Source organism: Argentina anserina, chromosome 7 (genome assembly GCF_933775445.1).
Source record: "Argentina anserina chromosome 7, drPotAnse1.1, whole genome shotgun sequence".
Lineage (NCBI taxonomy): Eukaryota > Viridiplantae > Streptophyta > Magnoliopsida > Rosales > Rosaceae > Argentina > Argentina anserina.
Genome location: NC_065878.1, coordinates 2,352,396 through 2,373,200, shown reverse-complemented (window position 1 = coordinate 2,373,200; position 20,805 = coordinate 2,352,396). Strand labels below are relative to the sequence as shown.

The 20,805-nt window shown below is 39.4% G+C and overlaps 2 protein-coding genes and 1 pseudogene across 2 annotated transcripts; 1 reads left to right on the top strand and 2 right to left on the bottom strand.

The window, feature by feature from the left end:
- Positions 1-433: 433 nt before the first annotated feature.
- On the top strand, positions 434-992 carry LOC126802855 (dirigent protein 22-like; annotated as a pseudogene).
- Positions 993-2,438: 1,446 nt separating this feature from the next.
- LOC126802249 (GRAS family protein TF80-like) lies at positions 2,439-5,120 on the bottom strand. Its single transcript, XM_050529848.1, has 2 exons — positions 4,740-5,120; positions 2,439-4,128 (listed from the first exon to the last, which is right to left on the bottom strand). Exon 2 carries the CDS (start codon positions 4,090-4,092, stop codon positions 2,680-2,682), a length of 1,413 nt encoding a protein of 470 aa, XP_050385805.1. The 5' UTR covers positions 4,093-4,128; positions 4,740-5,120; the 3' UTR covers positions 2,439-2,679.
- Positions 5,121-15,140: 10,020 nt separating this feature from the next.
- On the bottom strand, positions 15,141-17,404 carry LOC126802521 (uncharacterized). The gene is made up of 6 exons (XM_050530157.1): positions 17,266-17,404; positions 17,134-17,160; positions 16,956-17,018; positions 15,725-15,803; positions 15,583-15,628; positions 15,141-15,437 (listed from the first exon to the last, which is right to left on the bottom strand). The coding sequence occupies exons 1-6, from the start codon at positions 17,305-17,307 to the stop codon at positions 15,428-15,430; spliced, it is 267 nt and encodes an 88-aa protein (XP_050386114.1). The 5' UTR covers positions 17,308-17,404; the 3' UTR covers positions 15,141-15,427.
- Positions 17,405-20,805: the final 3,401 nt, after the last annotated feature.

Here is a 20,805-nt window from a genome sequence, read left to right as displayed (position 1 = left end):
ATATGATGTTCAATAGTCAGTAAAAGTGAATCCTAATCTTTTTGTTACTCGAACATTATATAGAAATTGAAGAAAATTTAAAGTGCGGAATTAGCATATGGGTGCAACCTCATCAATCTTGCTCCAACTAACGTACTCAGGAATAAGCATTGGAATTTCAGAATGTAAAACCTGTTTAATCAACAAGAGATATCTCGATTGTATCCTTCTTGCCGGAGTCACTGTGATAGTAAACCCTCTTTTCTTCTTTTTCTTGTGGAATATATATGAAAGCTCAGGCAACTTTGTCAGGGAAACCAAGCACGGGGGTCATAATGTAAGGGAGACATGCAAACAATCCACACGCTCTTCACTCAAAGCCTTACTGTTTTCACTCTATACAAATAACGACTTATATCACCAACTCAAAGTACTAACTCAAAACTGAGCCAAAATGACTTGTTTTGTTACTATTGCCTACTTCCTTATTCTATCAATCTCCTTCACTATACTTCATGGACAATTCTCAGAGCAATCTTCTCTATCCCTATCTGGAGTAGGAACGAAGAAAAACATGCGCCTCCACTTCTATTTCCATGACATCCCAAGAGGCCGAAATCCGACCGCCATTAGAATTTTTAGCCCACCAAATAAGCTGGTTGGTAGTTTTAAAACTACTTATATTACTGATCGATGATGCACTGACTGAAAAGCCAGAGGCAACTTCAAAGCTTGTAGGAAGAGCTCAGGGCATTTATGCTTTTGCTTCTCAACATGACTCAGCGTTGCTCATGGTCCTGAATTTTGCTTTCATAGAGGGTGTGTACAATGGCAGTACCCTTAGCATTCTTGGGAGGAATCCTCTTATGAACACCATTCGAGAGATGCCAATTGGCGGAGGCAGTGGAGTTTTCCGGTATGCAAGGGGCTACGCACTAGCAAGGACATTCTCCTTCAATCTAAAAACTGGAGATGCTGTTGTCCAGTACAATGTGTCAGTGTCGCACTACTAGAAGGAAACTAGCATTCCATGCATGTTTCTAGCCAGTTCATGTGGTACAGCTAATTTTTCGCTACTAAAAGTATCATTTGCGCTGTTGGGTTTTTTCCTTTAATTCCCGTCTTTATTTTGTTGAATAGAATGATCGCAGAAAGTTGACACAAAACTGAAGAACATGAAGAACATTGACTTGTTTGTTCATAAACACAAAACTGAAAACCAAATTTAGTATTACTTAGTTATTATCAGTTGTGTAAGCTATGTTGCACGGATACGGCACTTAGAGGCGTGTCACTGTGTCCAATACGTTCGGACACGCCGATATGACACGATACGCATTTTTTCTGTATTAGACGAGGCACGTGGCGTATCTGAAAATATTGACCCTTCTGATACGTTGACCGATGTGAGCCTACGTTGCTATCCGGCGGCGAGCCTCTCCCTCCATCATCGGACGGGATCTTGTTGATTCCTTTGTGAGTCGCGATTGAATCTTATCCCCGATTGATGATTCTCCTTCAGTTCGGGGATTAATTTGCGAGGGTGAGTTGTGGTGCCAGGGTGGAGGAAAACAGGGCGGCTTTTGGGATTTGGCATGTTCCTTTATGGCTTGGACGGCGGCGATCATGGGTGACTGGTCTGTGGTGGTTGTTGGGTGTGGAGGCGTGGCTGGGGTCTTGGTTCCAGGGACGTCGTGCCAATCCACAAGGCGACTTTTACGGGATCGTGGTACTCTGATCTGGATTGGATCTATTGCGTCTGATCTGGGTAGCGACTCGAATTTGGAAAGGGTACAGATGCCTTCGGTGGTGAAGATGTGAGAGCGATGCTCTCTGTTGAGTTGTCGCACAAGTGCTTGAGAATGCGTCATGGAATTAAGGAAAATGGGCTAGGGTCTTGGGCTCGAGTCATGGGTTTTATGAGGAAGAGGTTGGGCTGACCCACAAGTCTTAAATTAAAAACTCAAACTGAAAAACATTTTTAAAACAAAGTAAAACATTAGAAATTTGTAAAATTTAATTCGAGTGTCGGAAAAATATTCCGAAGACATTTCCGAACAATTGGCGACGTGTAGCTTAATATCGACGTATTAAACTACATTTTTCGAAATTTAAAGAAAACGTCGATTAATTAGTCCTAATGTGTCAGTAATCGAGATTAAAAATCTCGGGTATTACAGTTTGTGTAGATTATTGAGTATTGAAGTAGAAGTAGTTAGATGTGAATTAACAGTGAGTGGAAGTAATGGACTATTAGAGACGGAGCTTTTACAACTTTATAGTAGTATTGTTAATTTATTTTATGTATTAAAAATATATATAATTATTTTTATTTTTCCGTGTCGAAATATGAGTTTTTGAGATTGTCCGTGTCCGTGTCCATACAACATAGTTTGTGAGTATTTTCTCATCAAAATAGATGAATACTGAATGTACACCTGGATAAACTTCAATGAAAACAGAGGTGGAACATCAGTGTGTATATAGAAGATCTAAACTAGCATACAAATTAATAACTAATTAACAAGGAAAAAAAGATTAGAACACAGAAACATGTTCTCCCACAGAGAACAGTTCTGCGAAACCTTTGGAGGATTTACTCTGCAGTTTGCAGAGGTAGATATGATTACAATCCTTTACAATAAGAAAGAAAAAATAAAGAGAAAAAAAAGCATTCGATCTCCACAAGTCCATCAACCTTCACTCGTACCTCCGGAATCTCCAGGCTGACACCGAAAAAAGTGGTCTGTCATGCCAGCAAATAACCAAACATCCATTGTCTTCTTTAATCTCATAGCCATCGTAGCCATAGTCACGCAACATTTTCTTCGCCTGCATCCTTCCATGGTAGCTCAACTGCACCCTCCCAAAGCCTGACAACTCTAGCCTTAAAATCCACTTCTCAAGCTTCTCATGCCTCTCCTTTCGGTCAGTTCCTTCACATGATATGATGTTTTTTATTTCCTCCCCAAAAAGCATTTTCTCAACCTTTTGCCGCTCAAGTGATGCCCTTGATACTGTAGACTCCAAGCAATCAAAAAGTGCTGCATAATAGTGCAGTGCTTCCATGAGCCTATCCATCAGTGTATGGCCATTGTGGTTCGACTCCTGCTCAGTTATCACCATTAATTTCGGGGATAGGCCCCAAAGAGCAGTTAAAAAACTCCCCATCTTTGGGGAAGCACCTAAAGATAGCGGGGATAAAGAAGAATCCGGACTCAGACTATATGCACTAATTGGATCTTTCTCCAACCACTCACCTAAAGTGAGTTGATTGATATGCATGACTTTTTGCAGGTTCTTTGTTGCTAATGGAGATTTTCTTCTGGTCATATCGTCATCAGTTGCTAAGAGTGAATGCAGCTGGAGTACAGAGCAAACTGCAAGAGCCTCTCCAGTCTTAACACGTAAACTTTCGACATCAAGATTCTCTAACTTGCTCACTATAGGATTGAACTGAAAGGGGATGTCATGTTTTTCAGCTTCTTCTATCAACCTGGCAGCCATTTGGTCCAACACTTCCTTCTGTTCATGGATGCCTGTGATTCTTAGATGAGGTGGACCTTCAGGTCTTGCATTTAATATCTGTATCAGATTGATCCACTGAGCAGGCTCAAACGAATGAAGATCAATAATATGAACCATCTTCTCCCCCTCCATGGCTTCTATTATGGCTTGATTTGTGATCACATATGAAAGCTTTAAGAAAGGACAGAGCTCAAAGAAAAGCCTTTTAATGTGAATTTCTTCTGCGATTGAAGATAGTTTTGTCGAGTTAAGTGCCTTATACAGACCAGGCAGACCTTTCAGCATTCGATCTGCAAGTGCCTCAGTGAAATAAGCCGCTATTCGCTGCATTGTATCTCCACCGGCAGAGGCGAGCTGAGAAATCTGCTCTAGCCAAACATTTGCCTGCTCAATACTACCAGAAGCAACATGATGAGCACAGCCTTGGAGAAGTTGGATCAGACATAAACCTCTCTCTTCAGATTTTAGCTCCCTCAGCCAAGGGTATGGAGACCCTATACCAGGGGAAAGCCAAGGGTATGGTGATCCTAAACCAGGAAAGTACATGGCTGATGAAGTTACAGGTGACCCGTCCTCTTGTGCCATTTTCTTTTTAATTAATGATGCGAAAACACGCCAAAGCTGGAAATGAGATTGTCATAAACATATCCAAACAGCAAGAGTTAGCACTGAAAGTAAGGTAGTTGAATACATATTCATCAAGTGATTATATGAAATTATCGTCTCTTTCAAAACTCTAGTGGCATCTAATTTCTCATGATCAGAGCATCAAGTCATGAACGTGACCCTTTCAATCCTTGGATGAACGGATAAATAATAATACGGCATATATAACAGTAAACTGAATAGGAACTGGATCAATGGACCCTATGGATTCTGAGTTTCTGAACAATAGAGAAGAAGGTAGTACTCAATACCACAATTTTCCATTTTCTATATTCTTGTTAATGATCCATTATTTTCAATTAGCATAACCAAGTCACCTTTTTTGTTTTTGAGAATGGAATTAAAAGGTATAACTGGTTTGTTTGCTCCTCAAGAATCAAACTTTTTATTCAGAAACATAAAATATATCTACTTACTAACAACATTTCTCAAAAACTCAAAAGCAAACTGAAAAATCACATCAAGAATAACATCACAAAAGATAAATATAAGTGGGTTTTGTATTAACATGGAGCATGATAATAGTGATGAAGAACTAAACTAACAAGACAGAGCTAGAGAATTACCAGAGAGGAAGTTTGTGTGAAACAAAATCCAAGTTCCGTACAGGGTTTTCAAATAGAAAGAAAACCCAGAAAGTTAATATCCACGGGAAGCTTCCTCGATGGGTGAAGCTGCAGCTGCTCTAATCCATGGAAGCTCACTCAGACCTCAAATGGGTGTGATGTGGGGTTCTGTCACCAAGTGGAGAGAGAGAGAGAGAGAGAGAGAAAGGGGGGATAAAGCTGGTAGCTTTGAAGGACTTTTCCATGGCTGCGTTGGCGACAAACAAAGAGGCTGGTTTTGTCGTCATCGATTTGGTTTTGTCTTTTGAGTTCAGAGGAATATGGAATTTGTGAAATACAGAGCTTCTCTAATCTTTTGTTGCTTGCTTGGTTGTTTGGTTGTTTGGTTTTGCTCAATAACTTTGTTTCTCTCCCAAGCACACTCAGATGGAGTTGTTGTCATCAAGTGAAGTGGATGGGGAATAAGAGCTGGCCAAAGTTTGGTACTATTCTGCAAAACAATGCCCTTCCAAACATGTCCTAACAAAACAAAACAACACCTTCTCTTGTTGCTTAGTGGGTAATAGTGGGGATATTGCAAGGGCCAAGTGTGCCTCCAAAGCCAGTGTTTTGGATTCTTTTCAACACCCATAGACCATCCACTTGGTACTTTCCTTGTTACATTAAGACAAAGAGACAAGGGAATTGTAGAAAAAGACAAAAGTGGATAGAACATTTAACTTTTGGTGTGGACTCTTGGAACCCATTCCTCCTAGGAATTTCTTAAATCATGCATTTATCCTTTCTATATTCTAATCAATCTCCTCAATGTGTTTGAGCCAATCCAAGTCAGCTAATCATGTATTAGGGGTTTCACAAAACTTGATGAGGTTGAGAAGGAGCCGGAGAAACAATGAGCACCGGAAATGTACAATATGATGGGAATACATATCCAGACTAAATTTATAAAAGTAAATATATTCCAGAATTTTACGGTTTTATCATATATGCTAAAAAGTAGAGAAAATCAAAGTTTTAATTTGGTTACTAGTTTTGTAAAGGAAAACACCTCACCTCGTGGCTGTGGTGTCTACATGATCAATAATTGAGCTAAAATCTTACATTTGAATCTCGATGCAAGAGTAGAAATGAAAACAACTCAGATTAACGTGTGATTAGCATACGAATGAGCATGTGAATCTTTCTTACTCAATTACGAACATAGTAAGATTGTAAAAACACCTAATGTTGATAAAAAGTATTGTTGTAGCTACTTGTTTGTACTCCAATTTTTTACTCTTCATTTTCCCTCTTATTCTTCTTGGATTTGAATATATATGTCAGTAGGCACATGAACCTAAAACATTATTCCCAGCTCGTCACTGATAAATTCTCATCCACATCCTGTGCTTGCCTACAGAGGCTTACTGGTCTGGCAACGTCTTCATTGTACTAGAGTTCAGTTTATTCTCATTGAAAAATTAGATAAAAGTACAAATTACTTTCTTTAATGGGTCATTTAAAAATTGTTAGCATGGCTAAACTCTATCACCTAGGATATTGTCTGTAGTTTTCTAAAGAGTTAACTGGGAGATTACTCCAATGCCTAAAATTGGCCCTTAAGTCATATATCAACATTCAACAATGTTCATAAACGACCTAATTTCTTAAATCAAAACTAATCACCAACTGCATGGCCGGCAAAGTATCAAGCTATGCAAGCTTAAAATACTTGATATAGCATCATGTTGTGAATTATCCTCATTAGCTTAAATCCAAACAAACGCAATCAAAATTCATAGATTGCTCCTCAATTATGGTAACTACTAGAATGAATCGAATAGTTGGCGAAAATGGAACAGCATATGGTACTATGTGAATGGGGTCAGTGTCCTTGAGTAGCAGATTGAGATCGATGATGGTATGAATTCATGTGTGGCAGGTTAATAAGTGAGCCAGGCCGCAGCAGTGTCTCACTGGCAACAATGGTGCCAAATATAAGTAGACAAGTCGTCCCAAGTGTGGTGTCAGTTGTTTCTTTCTCAGCACTTCCTATAATAGGACCACCCACGCTCCCCGTTTTCACTTCTTCTTATAGAGTATCTTTTCAGATCAAAAAAAAATATTATAGATAGTATCTTTTGCATTTTAAATTTTACATGCATGATGAGTATATTTATAGCAAAGATTTTACAACTAATATTAGGAAAAAAAAACACATTATAAAAAAGTGTGGTTATATAAAGCAATTTTGACAACAGTGGCGGAGCCACTTAGAAGCCTAGTGGCTCTCGTGCACCAATAAAGTTGTAGACAACATGCAGTGTTTAGAACTGTAAGTAGGCTCGAACCGCTCGTGTTCAAATCGTGTTCGGCTCGATTTTAACCCGTTTGGCTCGAACTCGTAAAGCTAAATGAGCCAAACTTGAGCTAAATATTAAGTCCGACGTTGAAAATGAGCCGAGCTTAAACAACAAGTATTTTACTCGTTCGACTCGTTTAGCTCGGGAACTAGCTCGAGCTCGTTAAAAGCTCGGCTCGTTTATTAAGCTTGACTTAATAACTTTTATAATATATATACAGTATAATTTTTATGTTAAATTATAAAAAGGTATCATCTCCCAATTTATATTATAAAAATGTCATTATTTATGAATTAGTTATAAAAAAAAGTCATCATATTTAAGCGGAAAATAGAAAAAAGTCAACAAAATTAGAAAAAAAATCACTTTAAAATATTTTCTGGACTGTTTTGCCCTTTCTCACTCTTTTTCTTATTTTTTTTCCTTCTTTTTCTAATTTCGGCCATAATTTTCTTGTCCGGCGATACATTTTGACGAAATTGGTACCGTTAGAAAGATATTGCTCCACTCTTTCATTTGATATACTATCCACTCCGAATCGACCAACCGTACAAAGCGCAACAACCATCGCAAATGGTTGCCGCCATCGATAGCGGTGTTCCAAGCAATTCCGGCGAAACCGAAGCTCAAGGTTCCCTAATTCTAGTTATTCTCTTCATTCTGAGCATACTTATACCAATTTCATTTGAATCTTAACAAACTTTTGCATATTTCCACATTTCCTCTCGGTAATGTCACACATACTGTCACAACCATTGTCACAGACACTGTCACAACCATTGTCACAAACACTGTCACACTACCTCTTACACTAACTGTCACAAACGCTATCACACTCATTGTCACAACCTATGTCACAACCACTATCACACTACCTATTACACTAACTGTCACACTCACTGTCACACACATTGCCCATGTCACACAACCTATCACAACCCCTGTCACAACTTCTATCACACCACCTGTCACAACCACTATCACACCCTCTGTCACAACTCTTGTCGCAACCTCTGTCACAACTAATATCACACTACATGTCACAAACTCTATCACACTATATACATGTCGCAACCATTGTCCCACTACCTATCACAACCACTGTCACAGTCACACTTTCTGTCACAGCCGTTGTCATACTATTTTATGTGACTATGTTGTGAAAAGATGAAGAAGAAGAAAAAGAAAAAGAAGAATGACTAGAATTAACGTACATTACAATTATGTGATCTTGAACTTCTTGAATCAACTCATACGATCTAAATATCGATATTAATGTGATGACACACTCCAACCACACTACATCTCACACTAGCTATCACACTACCAGTCACACTAACTTTTTGCTGTGACAGATAGTGTGATAGGTAATGTGACAAGTAGTGTGACAATAATTTTCTATAAAAAAATCATTTTGGCACCCAGAAAAATGATATGGGCACCCATGTCAAACCCAACCGGCAGACCTCCTCTATTGATGTGACCTCCTTTGTCCCAGAGTTCTAAAATGAGGACGCACAAGGGGAACTGTCAAAACCGAGCAAACTTGTTCAACATGTTTTCCGACGAGCATCAGCAGTAGCAGCAACAACAACATCGTCATCGACGTCGACATCCACCAGGCGTCGTTGCCGCCACCTCCAGATCGTCACCGCATTCAGATCATGGTCCCTGGACGGCTGGACTCCCGAGAAAAATGAGTTCTAAGCCTACAGATTGCGTCAGAATACCTCTCCCTCCCTTTTTCCGATGACAAATGCTCCCCCACCATCAATCTTTCCCATATCTTCAAGGGCCAAAACCAGTGCATCTCCAACGCCGCCTTCTCCTCCGAATGATGTCTCGGCGAGGCGCGCTGGTGAAGTTGCCGACGAAGAAAGCTCATGTGAGAAGGCTTCGATCAAATTTTCAGATCGGGTCAATTGTTGTTTTAATATTTGGTCAATTTTAGTGGCACATTGTAATTTTTAAGTTTTAACAACTATAAGGGCAACAATATAAGAGATTTAAAAAACTGATTTTTTTTTATAATTATCAAATCTTACTTAACTTTTTTCTAAATACATATATTAAATGTGATTGTTTTATAACAAGTCCTAATTTTTATATGAGAAATAATATTAAAAATGTATTATAAATAATAATTAAATGAACATTAATCTTATTGTACACTATATAAATAGTGTTTACAATGAGCCATAATTCGATCAGTTCCATAAATATTTCACCACCCTAAATGACCATGTCGTAAAAAAGTGTGGTTATATAAACTAAATTTGACAACAGTGGTGGAGCCACCTAGTGGCTCCCGTGCACCAGTAAAGTTATAGTCAACCTGCACTGTTAGATGATCAATGCTTCATATTTTTACCATAGTGGACTCTTGTTCGACTGTTGTAGGCAGCACTTGCATTTTTTTGTGTGGTTTTTATATAAAACTTATTCTTCATGTAAATTTTTTACTTATAACTATTTATTTTGATTTAAAATCAAAATAAATGTCATATTTTTTTACTAATAAAAATAAATGTCGTGATTTTTACTAATAACATGTATAGTTAGAGTTTGCTTAAATGGTTTCTGATTAAAGCATTTTTGAAATAAAATTATAAAATGTTAATTCTATAACACCACGATTTTTGTGTGCACCAGTACACTTAAATTCCTAGCTCCATCCCTGTTTGACAAATAAGCACCTTATAAAAAAACTTGTCAAAAAACTCATAATTATAAATGTAAGTCTCGATACCGAACTTGGCCTTTGTTATTTCATTTTACCTTCGAGTCAATAATAGTGGTATGAGAAAGGTTATGAGTAGATCAAAGCTCACTAGAAACAAGCTTAAAATATATAATATATGTACTTAAATCGGTTTGGTGCTTTCAAAGATCTGGCAACCTTAGGTAGTATCAATGGACAAAAAAAAAGGTGCTTTTGATGTTCTGAATAATTAGATAAGGTTACGAGACTGTCTCTTCTAACTAAAAAACACACTCAAAATGGGTTAACTAGTGTCCTGAATGGTGCCATCGATCTTAACAATGACTAATGGTGGTGTTTACCAGAGAAATTTGTTTCGTTGTGGCTAGCCATTGTTAAATAATAGGGGAACTAAGAGTCGATTAGTCCTTCCAAGTTTGAGTTAGATTCTAGGCAATATGGTTTGGAGTGGGTGTTAAAAACAAGTTGGAAGATGAGAGTGAGATAGGTTGTTTGGATTGTGAGCAATGTGCCAGAGTCCCCAACAACTTCTCTTCTTGTCATATTACCGTCTTTCCCTTGTCAAGTATATTCAGAGCATCTCAAGGACATGGCAATCTGTAAACAAATTCGATGTGCCATGAACAATCTTGTAGCTATAGTTCAATATTGAAATTTGAGACACTTCCAAAGTTTCAATTGGTACAACACAACCTTATGATAAGATGAACACGTTTGAAGGAAACTTCTTTGTCCAACTTCTTGTTTGAAGTTAATAGGAAACTGGTGCTCAACCCCACAGGCTTGGAACTTGCAAAGAGATTTTGGGTTCGGAAACTATATCAGATAGTGCTCATGCCTCTTACGTTCCCTACTTGCTAAGCAGGAAGTCCTATCGTATGGAAGAAATTTCCCAGCGCTGGTACTGTCCAGAATTCCAGCAACCTTGATATTGTGAAAGTGAAGGATTACACAAATGCTCATACCAAGATTAAAAAGAATCTTGATCCAAAATTGAAACAAAATGAAGCCAACATTTTTTTGAGTTCTATTACAGATCAAAGCCTTTGATCTTTAAGAATCTTGATTCAAAGGTTGTAGGGGTAGGACTTTAAAATATATATATATTGCTAAAAAACCTAGAGAGAGCTTGAGCCGCCGGCCTTTCCGGCGGCGTCGTCGGACGGGAGAGAAGGGTCCTAGTGGCTAGAGATGACAGGTCCGGTCGAAGGCAGTCTTATAGGGAGACGGAGCTGTTCCTATTGTCCGGTGGTTTTGTCGGGGTGAGGAAACGATGGGCGGCGGGAAAGGGGCACAACCTATGCTTGTTTGGCAGGCGAATCTGGTGTCTTTCAACCGGAACGGAACTGGTGTTGCTGGATCGGAAGTCGCTTGATGGCGATGGAATTCTGGTGGCATCGTTGGGTTCTTCTTGGATCAAATCGAACCGGTTGGTTCCGATTTTATCTGAGTGCTCCCGATCTGCTTTGGGGAAGGGTAGAGATGGCTGCCGGTGAGATGGTGTGGGGCGCGATCGTGGCTGCCGGCACGAGGAAGGCTCAAGCAGGACGGCGTCGTTTTTCTCTACCGGCTGTTTCTTACCCAAATTTATATTTATTATTGCATTTTAGTTTTTGTTTTATGCGGCTTTATGCCATCAATCAAGCTCCGTCACTTTGGTAGAGCGTAATGTCACGAGCTTACTCATTTGTTATGCTACTCGTGCGGTCTTAACAAATCTCTTATGTTAAGTCAGTCTTACTCTCGCAATCGCCCTGTTAGAATAATTGAAAAGGCAAAGAGGATATCGCTAAAGAGAACTTGCATTAAGGAAATAAAACTTACAAGTGTTTACAAGTATGCTTGTTGGCTTCTTGCTTGATGCCTCAAATGTGAGGGGTGTCTTGCTATTTATACGCTTCATCACACTATCTCAATAGTTATAGAGAATTCTAGGACTATGTACAAGTGTAGTTGCTTCTAGAGAGTTCTGCACAAGTCTATCCAAGTCTAAGTGATACCATGAATATTCTAAATACATCCGGAGTGGTCTAGGTCCTTGAGTCTCTCCGAGGTTCTAGAGAGTTCCAGAGATGTCCAAAGGTTCCCAAACCTTCTAGAGACTTTGACTTTCCAGAGCCTTCTATGACTCTCTAGAGGCTTTTACGATCTTCCAAAGTCTTTCATAACCTTCTATGACATTCTAGAGGGTTCTAAAGCCTTCCAGATGCTTCCAAAATGCTCAAGTGATCTCTAATACCTTCATTGAGCCATGCTGGCTTCAGAAATGCCCAAGAAAAATTCTATGAAGGTTGGCGGGGCGTGACACTCTCCCTCACTTACGCACGCGATGCCCTCATCGCGCCTTCCTTCTTGTAACGCTTGATCTTTTCCTTGAATTGTCATAGTGTATCCTCAGACTCCCAGCTTGCTTCAATATTAGGCAGGCCCCTCCACTTAATGAGGTAATCCTTGTACATTAGCATGCCTTGACGTCGGGTGACTCGATCGGCAAGTACTTCATCTACTTCTTTCTAAAAAAAGTGACAACTGTTGTTGGTGCCAGATGTGAAGCTCCCCTTGATGAGTCTTCCATGAATTGTAATGTCGATAACACCTTTACGCCTTTCTTTTGTACCTCTAGTTGTTGGTACTACACAAGACTTGTCGACGTCCATGATGCACATGCTGTTGGTAAATGGCATTGGGAATGTCTTGACTTGATCATGGAAATCCAACCCCAAGACTACCTTGTAGTCATCCATCGGTACTATCGAGAAGTCTAGGCTCCCACACCAAGATCTCACACTTGTCTTGATCTCCTCGAGCTACTCCTTGTATGGGGCGGGCGGGTGAGTTAACCGCTTTGATGGAGCCCCCTCCATTGCTCACCTTCAGTCCTAGCCTACGTGCCTCCTCAACAGAAATGAAGTTTTGGGTTGCCCCCGTGTCGAGCATTGCTATTGTTGGTTTCCCACCTATGTTGATATCTGTGAAGAGCAAACCTTTGGCTTGGACCTTGGGTGTAGAGCGGATTGCATTGAGCACCTGCAAGGACCCCAAGTGGGAACCTTCATTGCCACCCTCAGCTTCACTCCCGCCTTGATGATTTCCCAAGAGTGCGCTTAGAGCTCTCCTTTTTGGGCAATGCCTAGCCCAATGCAGACCATCGCATAGGAAGCACTTGTTGTCACTAGGCTTGTCCGAGCTCCGCGTGTCCCTTGACTTGCCTTTATTTTTGAATCTTGCCGAGTAGCTCTCACGATGGGGCTCCTCCTAGCGTTGGCTTTTGTTTTCCCCACCTTTGCCATAGCTGCTCTTCTTCTCCTTTGGCTTGGTGGACTCCCTTGAACTTGAGAAATCAACTAAGCCCTCGGCCATGGCTATGGCGGTGGCAAGGTCTTGCACTCCACGTCGCCTAAGCTCCGTCTTGGCCCATGATTGGAGACCATCCATGAAGTTAAAGAGAGCATCCTTGTCGAATAGGTCGGGAATCTCAAGCACCAAGTTGGTGAAATCTCTAATGTAATCACGAATAGGCCCAATGTGCTTGAGCCTTCGTAAGCGAGCTCTTGCCTCATCCTCGGCATTCTCGGGATAAAATTTCTTCTTAAGCTCTTTGACAAACTCATCAAAGGTAGAGATGGTGCACGTACCTCTTTCAACATCTCCTCGCCTTCTCCTCCACCATAACATGGCGGTGTCGGTGAGATATAGAGCCGCAGTCTTTATCTTGACATCCTCCTCCATGATGCCTACGGCCCCAAAGTATTGATCTAGCCCCTATAAGAAGTTGTCTACTTCTCGAGCGTTGCGCATCCCTCCGAAGCTCTTTGGCTTTGGTACCTCGATCCGCTTGGCCTCTACACTGTTGCTGCTACTGGTGCTAGCCCCCACAGCTCGTGCGCGTTTGCATAGGGCAAGATCTGCATGTATCGCCTCCATGCGTGCATAATCTGCGTGCATCTCCTCCATGCGTGCAAGCATGCTATTATGCTCCATTTCTTGTACTTCACGTATCCGGGCGAGTTCCCCCATGATCTCCTCGCGAACCTTGTCTATCTCGCCCCGCAAGGACTCTTCTAGTTTGAGCATCATGCCCTTCATCGCAGTGTGGATTGCGGCGTCCTCCACCTCCAAATCTTCCACCTGGTCCCCCATGCCACTCACGCTCTCTTCGACCTGAGTTAGTCAAGAGTCGATTGTAGATAACATGTCCTTGAGCCGTTCCTTCTTTGGAACCGTCGGGTTGACAAGTTATTCATGACCCTTCTCTTGCGTGTCGTCGGAAACATTACCAGCAGGATTGCCGTTCTTTGCCATTAATGCGAGTTAGCCTCTTGATCGAACTTCGGCTCTAATACCACCTGTCACGAGCTTACTCCTTTGCTATGCTACTCGTGCGGCCTTAGCAAATCCCTTCTGTTAAGTCAGCCTTACTCTCGCAATCGCCCTGCTAGAACAATTGAAAAGCCAAAGAGGATATCGCTAAAGAGAACTTGCATTAAGGAAATAAAACTTACAAGTGTTTACAAGTATGCTTGTTGGCTTCTTGCTTGATGCCTCAAATGTGAGGGGTGTCTTGCTATTTATAGGCCTCTTCATCCTACCTCAATAGTTCTAAAGAATTCTAGGACTATGTACAAGTGTAGTTGCTTCTAGAGAGTTCTACACAAGTCAGTCTCTCCAAGATTCTAGAGAGTTACAGAGATGTCCAAAGGTTCCCAAACCTTCTAGAGACTTCTAAGACTTTCTAGAGGCTTCTATGACTCTCTAGAGGCTTCTACAATCTTCCAAATTCTTCCATAACCTTCTATGACATTCCAGAGGGTTCTAAAGCCTTCCAGATGCTTCTAAAATGCTCAAGTGATCTCTAATACCTTCCTTGAGCCATGCTGGCTTTAAAAAATGCCCAAGGAAAATTCTGTGAAGGTTGACAGGGCGTGACAGTAAGGAGCCTTGTGCCGAAATGTGCACCTTGTGTGCCTTAGTTGTCCTAGGTAGGCATCGTGTTCTTTACTTAGTCAAATGAATGCAATCTCCTAATGACAGGATGAGATTAAGTGACGCCAGATTAATTTTCCGGTAGCAACATAGTAGGAAAGCTGATTTATTAGACATTAAAATATGTGATGGTGTTTCCCATTATGTCACTGTTGTGACAAAACAAATAAATTCATCATTATAATACTTTTTACTGGTTTCTATTTTGTTGAGTACTTAGTTTGGAGAGATTCCTGATATTATTTTAAGATTTTGTAATTATAAGTTTAAGCTTCTTATCCCCCTTGTATTTGACGGTTTCATTAATAAAAACTTGAGTACATCGGCCCCTTATTTCAAAAAAAAAAAAGAATCTTGATCCAAACAATCTGATACGACTATTACAATATTACTCATACAAGCTGAAAGATTCAAGCATTCACCTAAACAATCAACATACAGTACTCGGTTTTTAAGCAATTCACCTACCAAAGACCGTCATATTATATCAAAAGTAATTACGCAAATATCAGTTATCCATTGAGTTCATCGATACATCACTACTACAGAGGACTGGCATCCGAAATACATGTCACTACAGAAAAGTCTGAATAGCTTGATCTCCAATTCAGGATGTTGATAAACATTTCTCAGAGCGAGCATCATTTCCCCCTAGTCATACAGTAAGAAAAAGAGTGAAAGTTATGAGTTGGTTAAAATTAGATATAAATATCGAGAATGTGAGATTGTGAGTAATGTTAAGGGTGATAGTTAAGAGTTAGTTACACACAACAGAGAGATGGTGTAAATAACTTACGTGTTCATCATGAGAGTAATGTTATCTCCTTTGAGAAGAATCCTTCCTGAAAAGTGAATAAATAAACGAAACAATTTAGAGAATACAAAAACACGGGACCAACAGAAAAAGACCAAGAGAAATGGGGAAGGAGGGGACTCACCTAGTGTCTTTCTGGTATTCTTCTTGATGCTCACTTCTTCAGCATCATCTAAGACCAAATTCATGTACTCATCAAAGCCCTGCACAACCATCAAAATAATAACTAAAAAAAGATATCTGTGACCCGGCCGGCTCAGAGATGCGTGAAAATTGAAAAATGCTGACCACAAAGAGGGAGGGTGAATATGCACATATGACGAGTCTGATAAAGTTTTATGCTTTGGCTTCCTTAATTAATTGTGGCAACAATTCAATTAAGACAATATGTCTTTACATTTGTTGGAGGAGACAGGACTAACTGTAACCGACTCATAGCAAAATAAATATGACAGATGGAGATAAACAAAGTAAAGCAAGCACCGAACAAATTATGAAACCATTAGATGTAAGGATGACAAAAAGAAAAGACATATGTGTTACTGTTCCATCTTCTTCATAATTCAGAATCCAATCCCAGTTCCCAATCCCAATCTAAACTGCCAGCCAAAAGCTGATATATATTTTATATCAACCACATTATAAGTTTCTGACTCTAATACTACAGCTTATCTATATTCTAAGTACTGCACTTGTACTGGCTAAAAGTACTATAGAGGTTTGCTATGATTAGCCTAAAGCCCTGCATCAATGGGAATCTACGGGTTACAAAAACTTGTCAGCTCAATACTTTTGTGACATTTTGGAAGCTACAAGTCTGCTACACCATAAAAAACTGACTTTAAGGTTCGGCACAAAAGAGATAGAAACAGATATAAATTCAACTCAAATATCAATAGCGCGCAGGGAAGTTTTACATTTTCAAGTAGACCACCCAAATTCCCTTGGCACACTTCGATAGAAAAGTATCAAGGTACTACATTATGTTGAGTTAACTCAATGATCAGCCTTGCACATATATTACTCAATTCAGGCACCGAATCTTCTATCAAATTAGAAAAAGAACCGCACTTCCACTATTCCTTACCATCCTCCTCAATTACTACTATCCTCATGCCGCCATGTAAAAATCCACCGCACACAAAAACAATACATTTTTAGCATTCAAAAAGGCTTCAATTTCAGATGGCAAGTCGACGATCATTATGTGCAACCATACGTACATATCAACACACGAGTCCTATTGTCCTAAAGCCTTGAACAATTATTCTATCCAAACATCAACAATGCAACTAATGTGAGGTAGCTTGGTAAGAATTAATCGATAGCAAAATAAATATCAAATTGAAACTTACAATGATGCGGCCTTCAATCCTGACGTCTTTCTGTTCAAATAGCCAAATCTGAATTCGAGCTTTCTAGAAACAAAAACAAAAACAAAAAACAAAAATCAAGCTCTACATAAACCCTAGATTCAAGATTAAAAAAAACCCAAATTAGAAAAATTAAAGGGGAAGAAAGAGGACGGCTCACACTCTGGAGGAACCTGAAAATCAGGTTCTGAAGCGCCAAAAACAAACCAGGAGAGCAAAAAAACAAAAAATAGTTAGCAAATATAAACCCAAAAAGAAAAGAGAAACAAAGAAGAAGGAGAAAAGAACGTACGATGGGCTGGGTCATGATCCTCTGCACTTTGGTGCTCGCCATGGCTGCTCAGATTGAAGAGGCTTCTGAATGGCGCAGAGAGAGAGAGAGAGAGAGAGAGAGAGAAGGGTTTAGTAGCAATTGCTGAATTGAAAACAAGTACCTCTAAATCTATTCGGGAAACTAAAGCATAAACCCCCAATTAATTATTAATATATGTAAACGGGTTACGGCCCAAACATTGTATCGGTTCGGCCCAAATCAATTCTATTTTAACCCCTCGCTCTCTCTTGATCTTGGTTCACAGGGTCGTTTGAAACAAGAAACCCTAGCTCACTACATTCCCTAGCCTCCTGCGAAACATGTTCATACGTACACCTTTATGGCAATAGCTTCACTGCTCGGACCCAACCCTTTGGAATGGAAGCAAACCTCCCCAATTTTCGTGTCCCATGTTCGTCCTCCTTCGCCCACCAAGCCAATTGAGTTCAGTGCGCGCAGCAACTTTCAACTACAAACACGCTTAGGCTAACTTTAATGTTAAACTCAAGTGCTTGCCCTCCTCCTCCGTTGAGGAGAAGAGCCACCGTTCGTGTTATACACCGTCTTTTTCTTCTTCTCTGCCACTCAGGCGGGTGGGGGGAACATGGGGCGTGCAACACAATTCTTCACCATCCAAGGGAGAATTCGTATGGTTGAGCTTGACAAGTAGTGTTAAGTTAATATTAACGTAGTAATGTTTGCCTTATTCTTCTTCTTTTTCTTTATATTTTTGTATATTTATTTATTTCTTATTACGTTTCCTACTCATGCTAGGAAAATGTGCAAATGATCGGAAACACGTCAAAAATAGTGGATTTAGCGCACATTATGGATTCTGGTGAAAGTTTCAAGCCAAAAAGAGAAAATGTGGAGATTTCACAAGAAAACAAAAGTCAACACCGGAAAATGCCGGTTAAACTCCGGCGATGTGAAGATGGTTGCCGGAAAATGGTGGTGGTTAAAGTCAATAAGTCAATGATGCATATTGGTGAATTATGAATTGTAAATTTTAATTTACAATTTAAATTCAAAATAGAAGAAGACAAATGAAGGAGACAATTTCAAGAAAAAGATCCACAATTTGTGCTCCATGAATTGGGGATTTAAATTTAAAATAGAAGAACACAAATGAAGGGGACCATTTCAAGAACAAGATCCACAATTTGTGCTTCCACATTTGTCCACCATATCTAGTCATTCATCCCCTTACATCTCCACCATTCATTTGTGACCTTAAGGCCTTTAAATACCCTCATTCTTCTCAAATTCGTGCATTCTCCTTCACCACACTAAAACTCCATCAAAACTTCATATTTTCCATAGTTTTAACATAGTTTTCTTAGGCCTAAGTCATAGATATCAAGTTGTGCAAAGAAAAGTGTAAAGTGTCTTGAGTTTTCACCAAAAACTAAAGATCCTTTACACCCTTGATCAATCACAAACTTGTTTCATAGATTTGGGTCACTTCACTCTCTTCATCCTCTATTCATACTCTTTCTCAACCCTTGTTCTTTGTTCATATATTGTGTGGATAAAGTATGGTGTTCATGGAGTTCTTCTTTTGTTAGAACTCATTAATACCATACTTAGAAGCATTTTCTTTCTTATTACATCTTTGTGGGTAGTAAACCTTTAGAGGTATGGTTTGGTATCATTTGTACCAAACCCTTGGTAATCTCTTCTCTCTTTACTCTACTTCTCTTTTGATGTATTTCATTTTCAAGGGTTTGTTGTATTTAATGGGTTGTGAGTAGTTCGATTTGAGGCTAGGCTAGCCCTAGCCAAACTCATGTGCTAATGAATTCATTTTACTTTTAATTGATGTTGATGCATGTTGAATCTATGGGCTTCTACACTTAAAATGCTTACTAAATGTGTTGCTAGTTTTGTCACCTAGAAACATGTTTAGGTAATTAATGAATCGGAACTTGAACTTGACAACTTCTTGAATCTGTGAGCATGTGTAGCCTTTAGGTGTGGCTTAATGTTTCTTACGGGAAATATTAAGTTGCTTGAATTTTTTACCTTGAACTTAATGCTTGTGTCATGAGTGTAATTACTCTAAGGGGGTGTTATGCTTGTGGTACATAGCCCACTTGTATTATAAGGTAATATAATTGAGACTAAGGTTTTGTGATTTAATTTGGCTCCAAAAGACTTTGTTAAATTGCATGATTAGTTGGTTTCTTGGTAGCTTCACCAAAGCACTAGGGGGAAGTTTGTCAAACATGTTATGCATTAATCTTGAGTTATATTTGTGCATGAGTAAGGCTAGGTGCAATGCCTAAGTCTCTACTCCTCTTTTGATTCTATCTTTACATTTAGCTTTCCTTGTTGTTTTTGTGCAATAACTAGTTTGCTTAACTTAATTCTAAAATCAACCAAGTCTATTCACTACCACTTGTTAATACCATCTTCATAATTCTTAGCTTCCAAAGGGCTAATGTTGTGAACTTGTAAAAAATTAGAATGTATGTTTTTCTAGTTTTTCTAGTTTTTCTTACGGAAATCTAGTTAGAGTTGAGTTTTCCCCAATCCTTTGGGTACGATACTCTACATTTTTCCTTACTAAAACTTGACCTCCTATACTTGGGAGTAGGTAGTTTCACACATAAATACACATAATCATACTTAAGTGATTCAACCAACAAGTAGCAAATTACTAGCTTTCTATTGACCGAAAAAAAAAGATTGTAAAAGTGAAAACGGAATTAGTCTACTCGTATTATTACGAACCCCCTTTATATAGGGGAAATATTACATAGAAAGATATCAATAAGTTTAATGACAATGAATGAGAATTGATCCATTACATAATTCATATCCATAATTAACTAAATATTAATACTAATTGCCCAATTGTCTCTGTCAGTTACTTTGACGAAGGCACACTAATAAATAAATAATGTTTTTCCTTTAACACTCCCCTTTGTGCCAAGTCAAAGACACAGTAGTGCGTGAACGGTTGCCTCATCAAAAACCTTGCCAGATGATAAAACCCAATGGGACAAAATGAATCTTGGTCGAAGGAAAAAAAGAGTACAAAACACTAATGACATGTGTGGGTCTAGACTCCCCCTAAAGTCTACCCCTCCCCATGACTCATACTTTAATCAAGAGAGTTCGGAAAGCTTTCGCATTCCTATATCTTTTACATGTTTCTCAAACGTAACTTTAGGCAATGACTTGGTGAATAGATCTACCACATTCTCTCCTCAGATTTAACTTGGTTCACTTGAATTTTGAGGAGAGCTTGTTGTTGCTGATTGTAGAAAAACTTTGGAGATATATGTTTCGTATTGTCACCCTTAATATAACCTAGCTTCATCTGTTCGATGCAAGCTGCATTATCTTCATAAATGCACGTAGCTCTTCAGTGGTAGAACTTAAACCACTAGTTCCTCGAATATGAGTAATGATGGACCTTAGCCATACGCACTCACGAACCGCCTCATGTAGAGCAATAATCTCTGAGTGGTTCGAAGAGGTAGCCACAAGGGTTTGCTTGGTTGATATCCA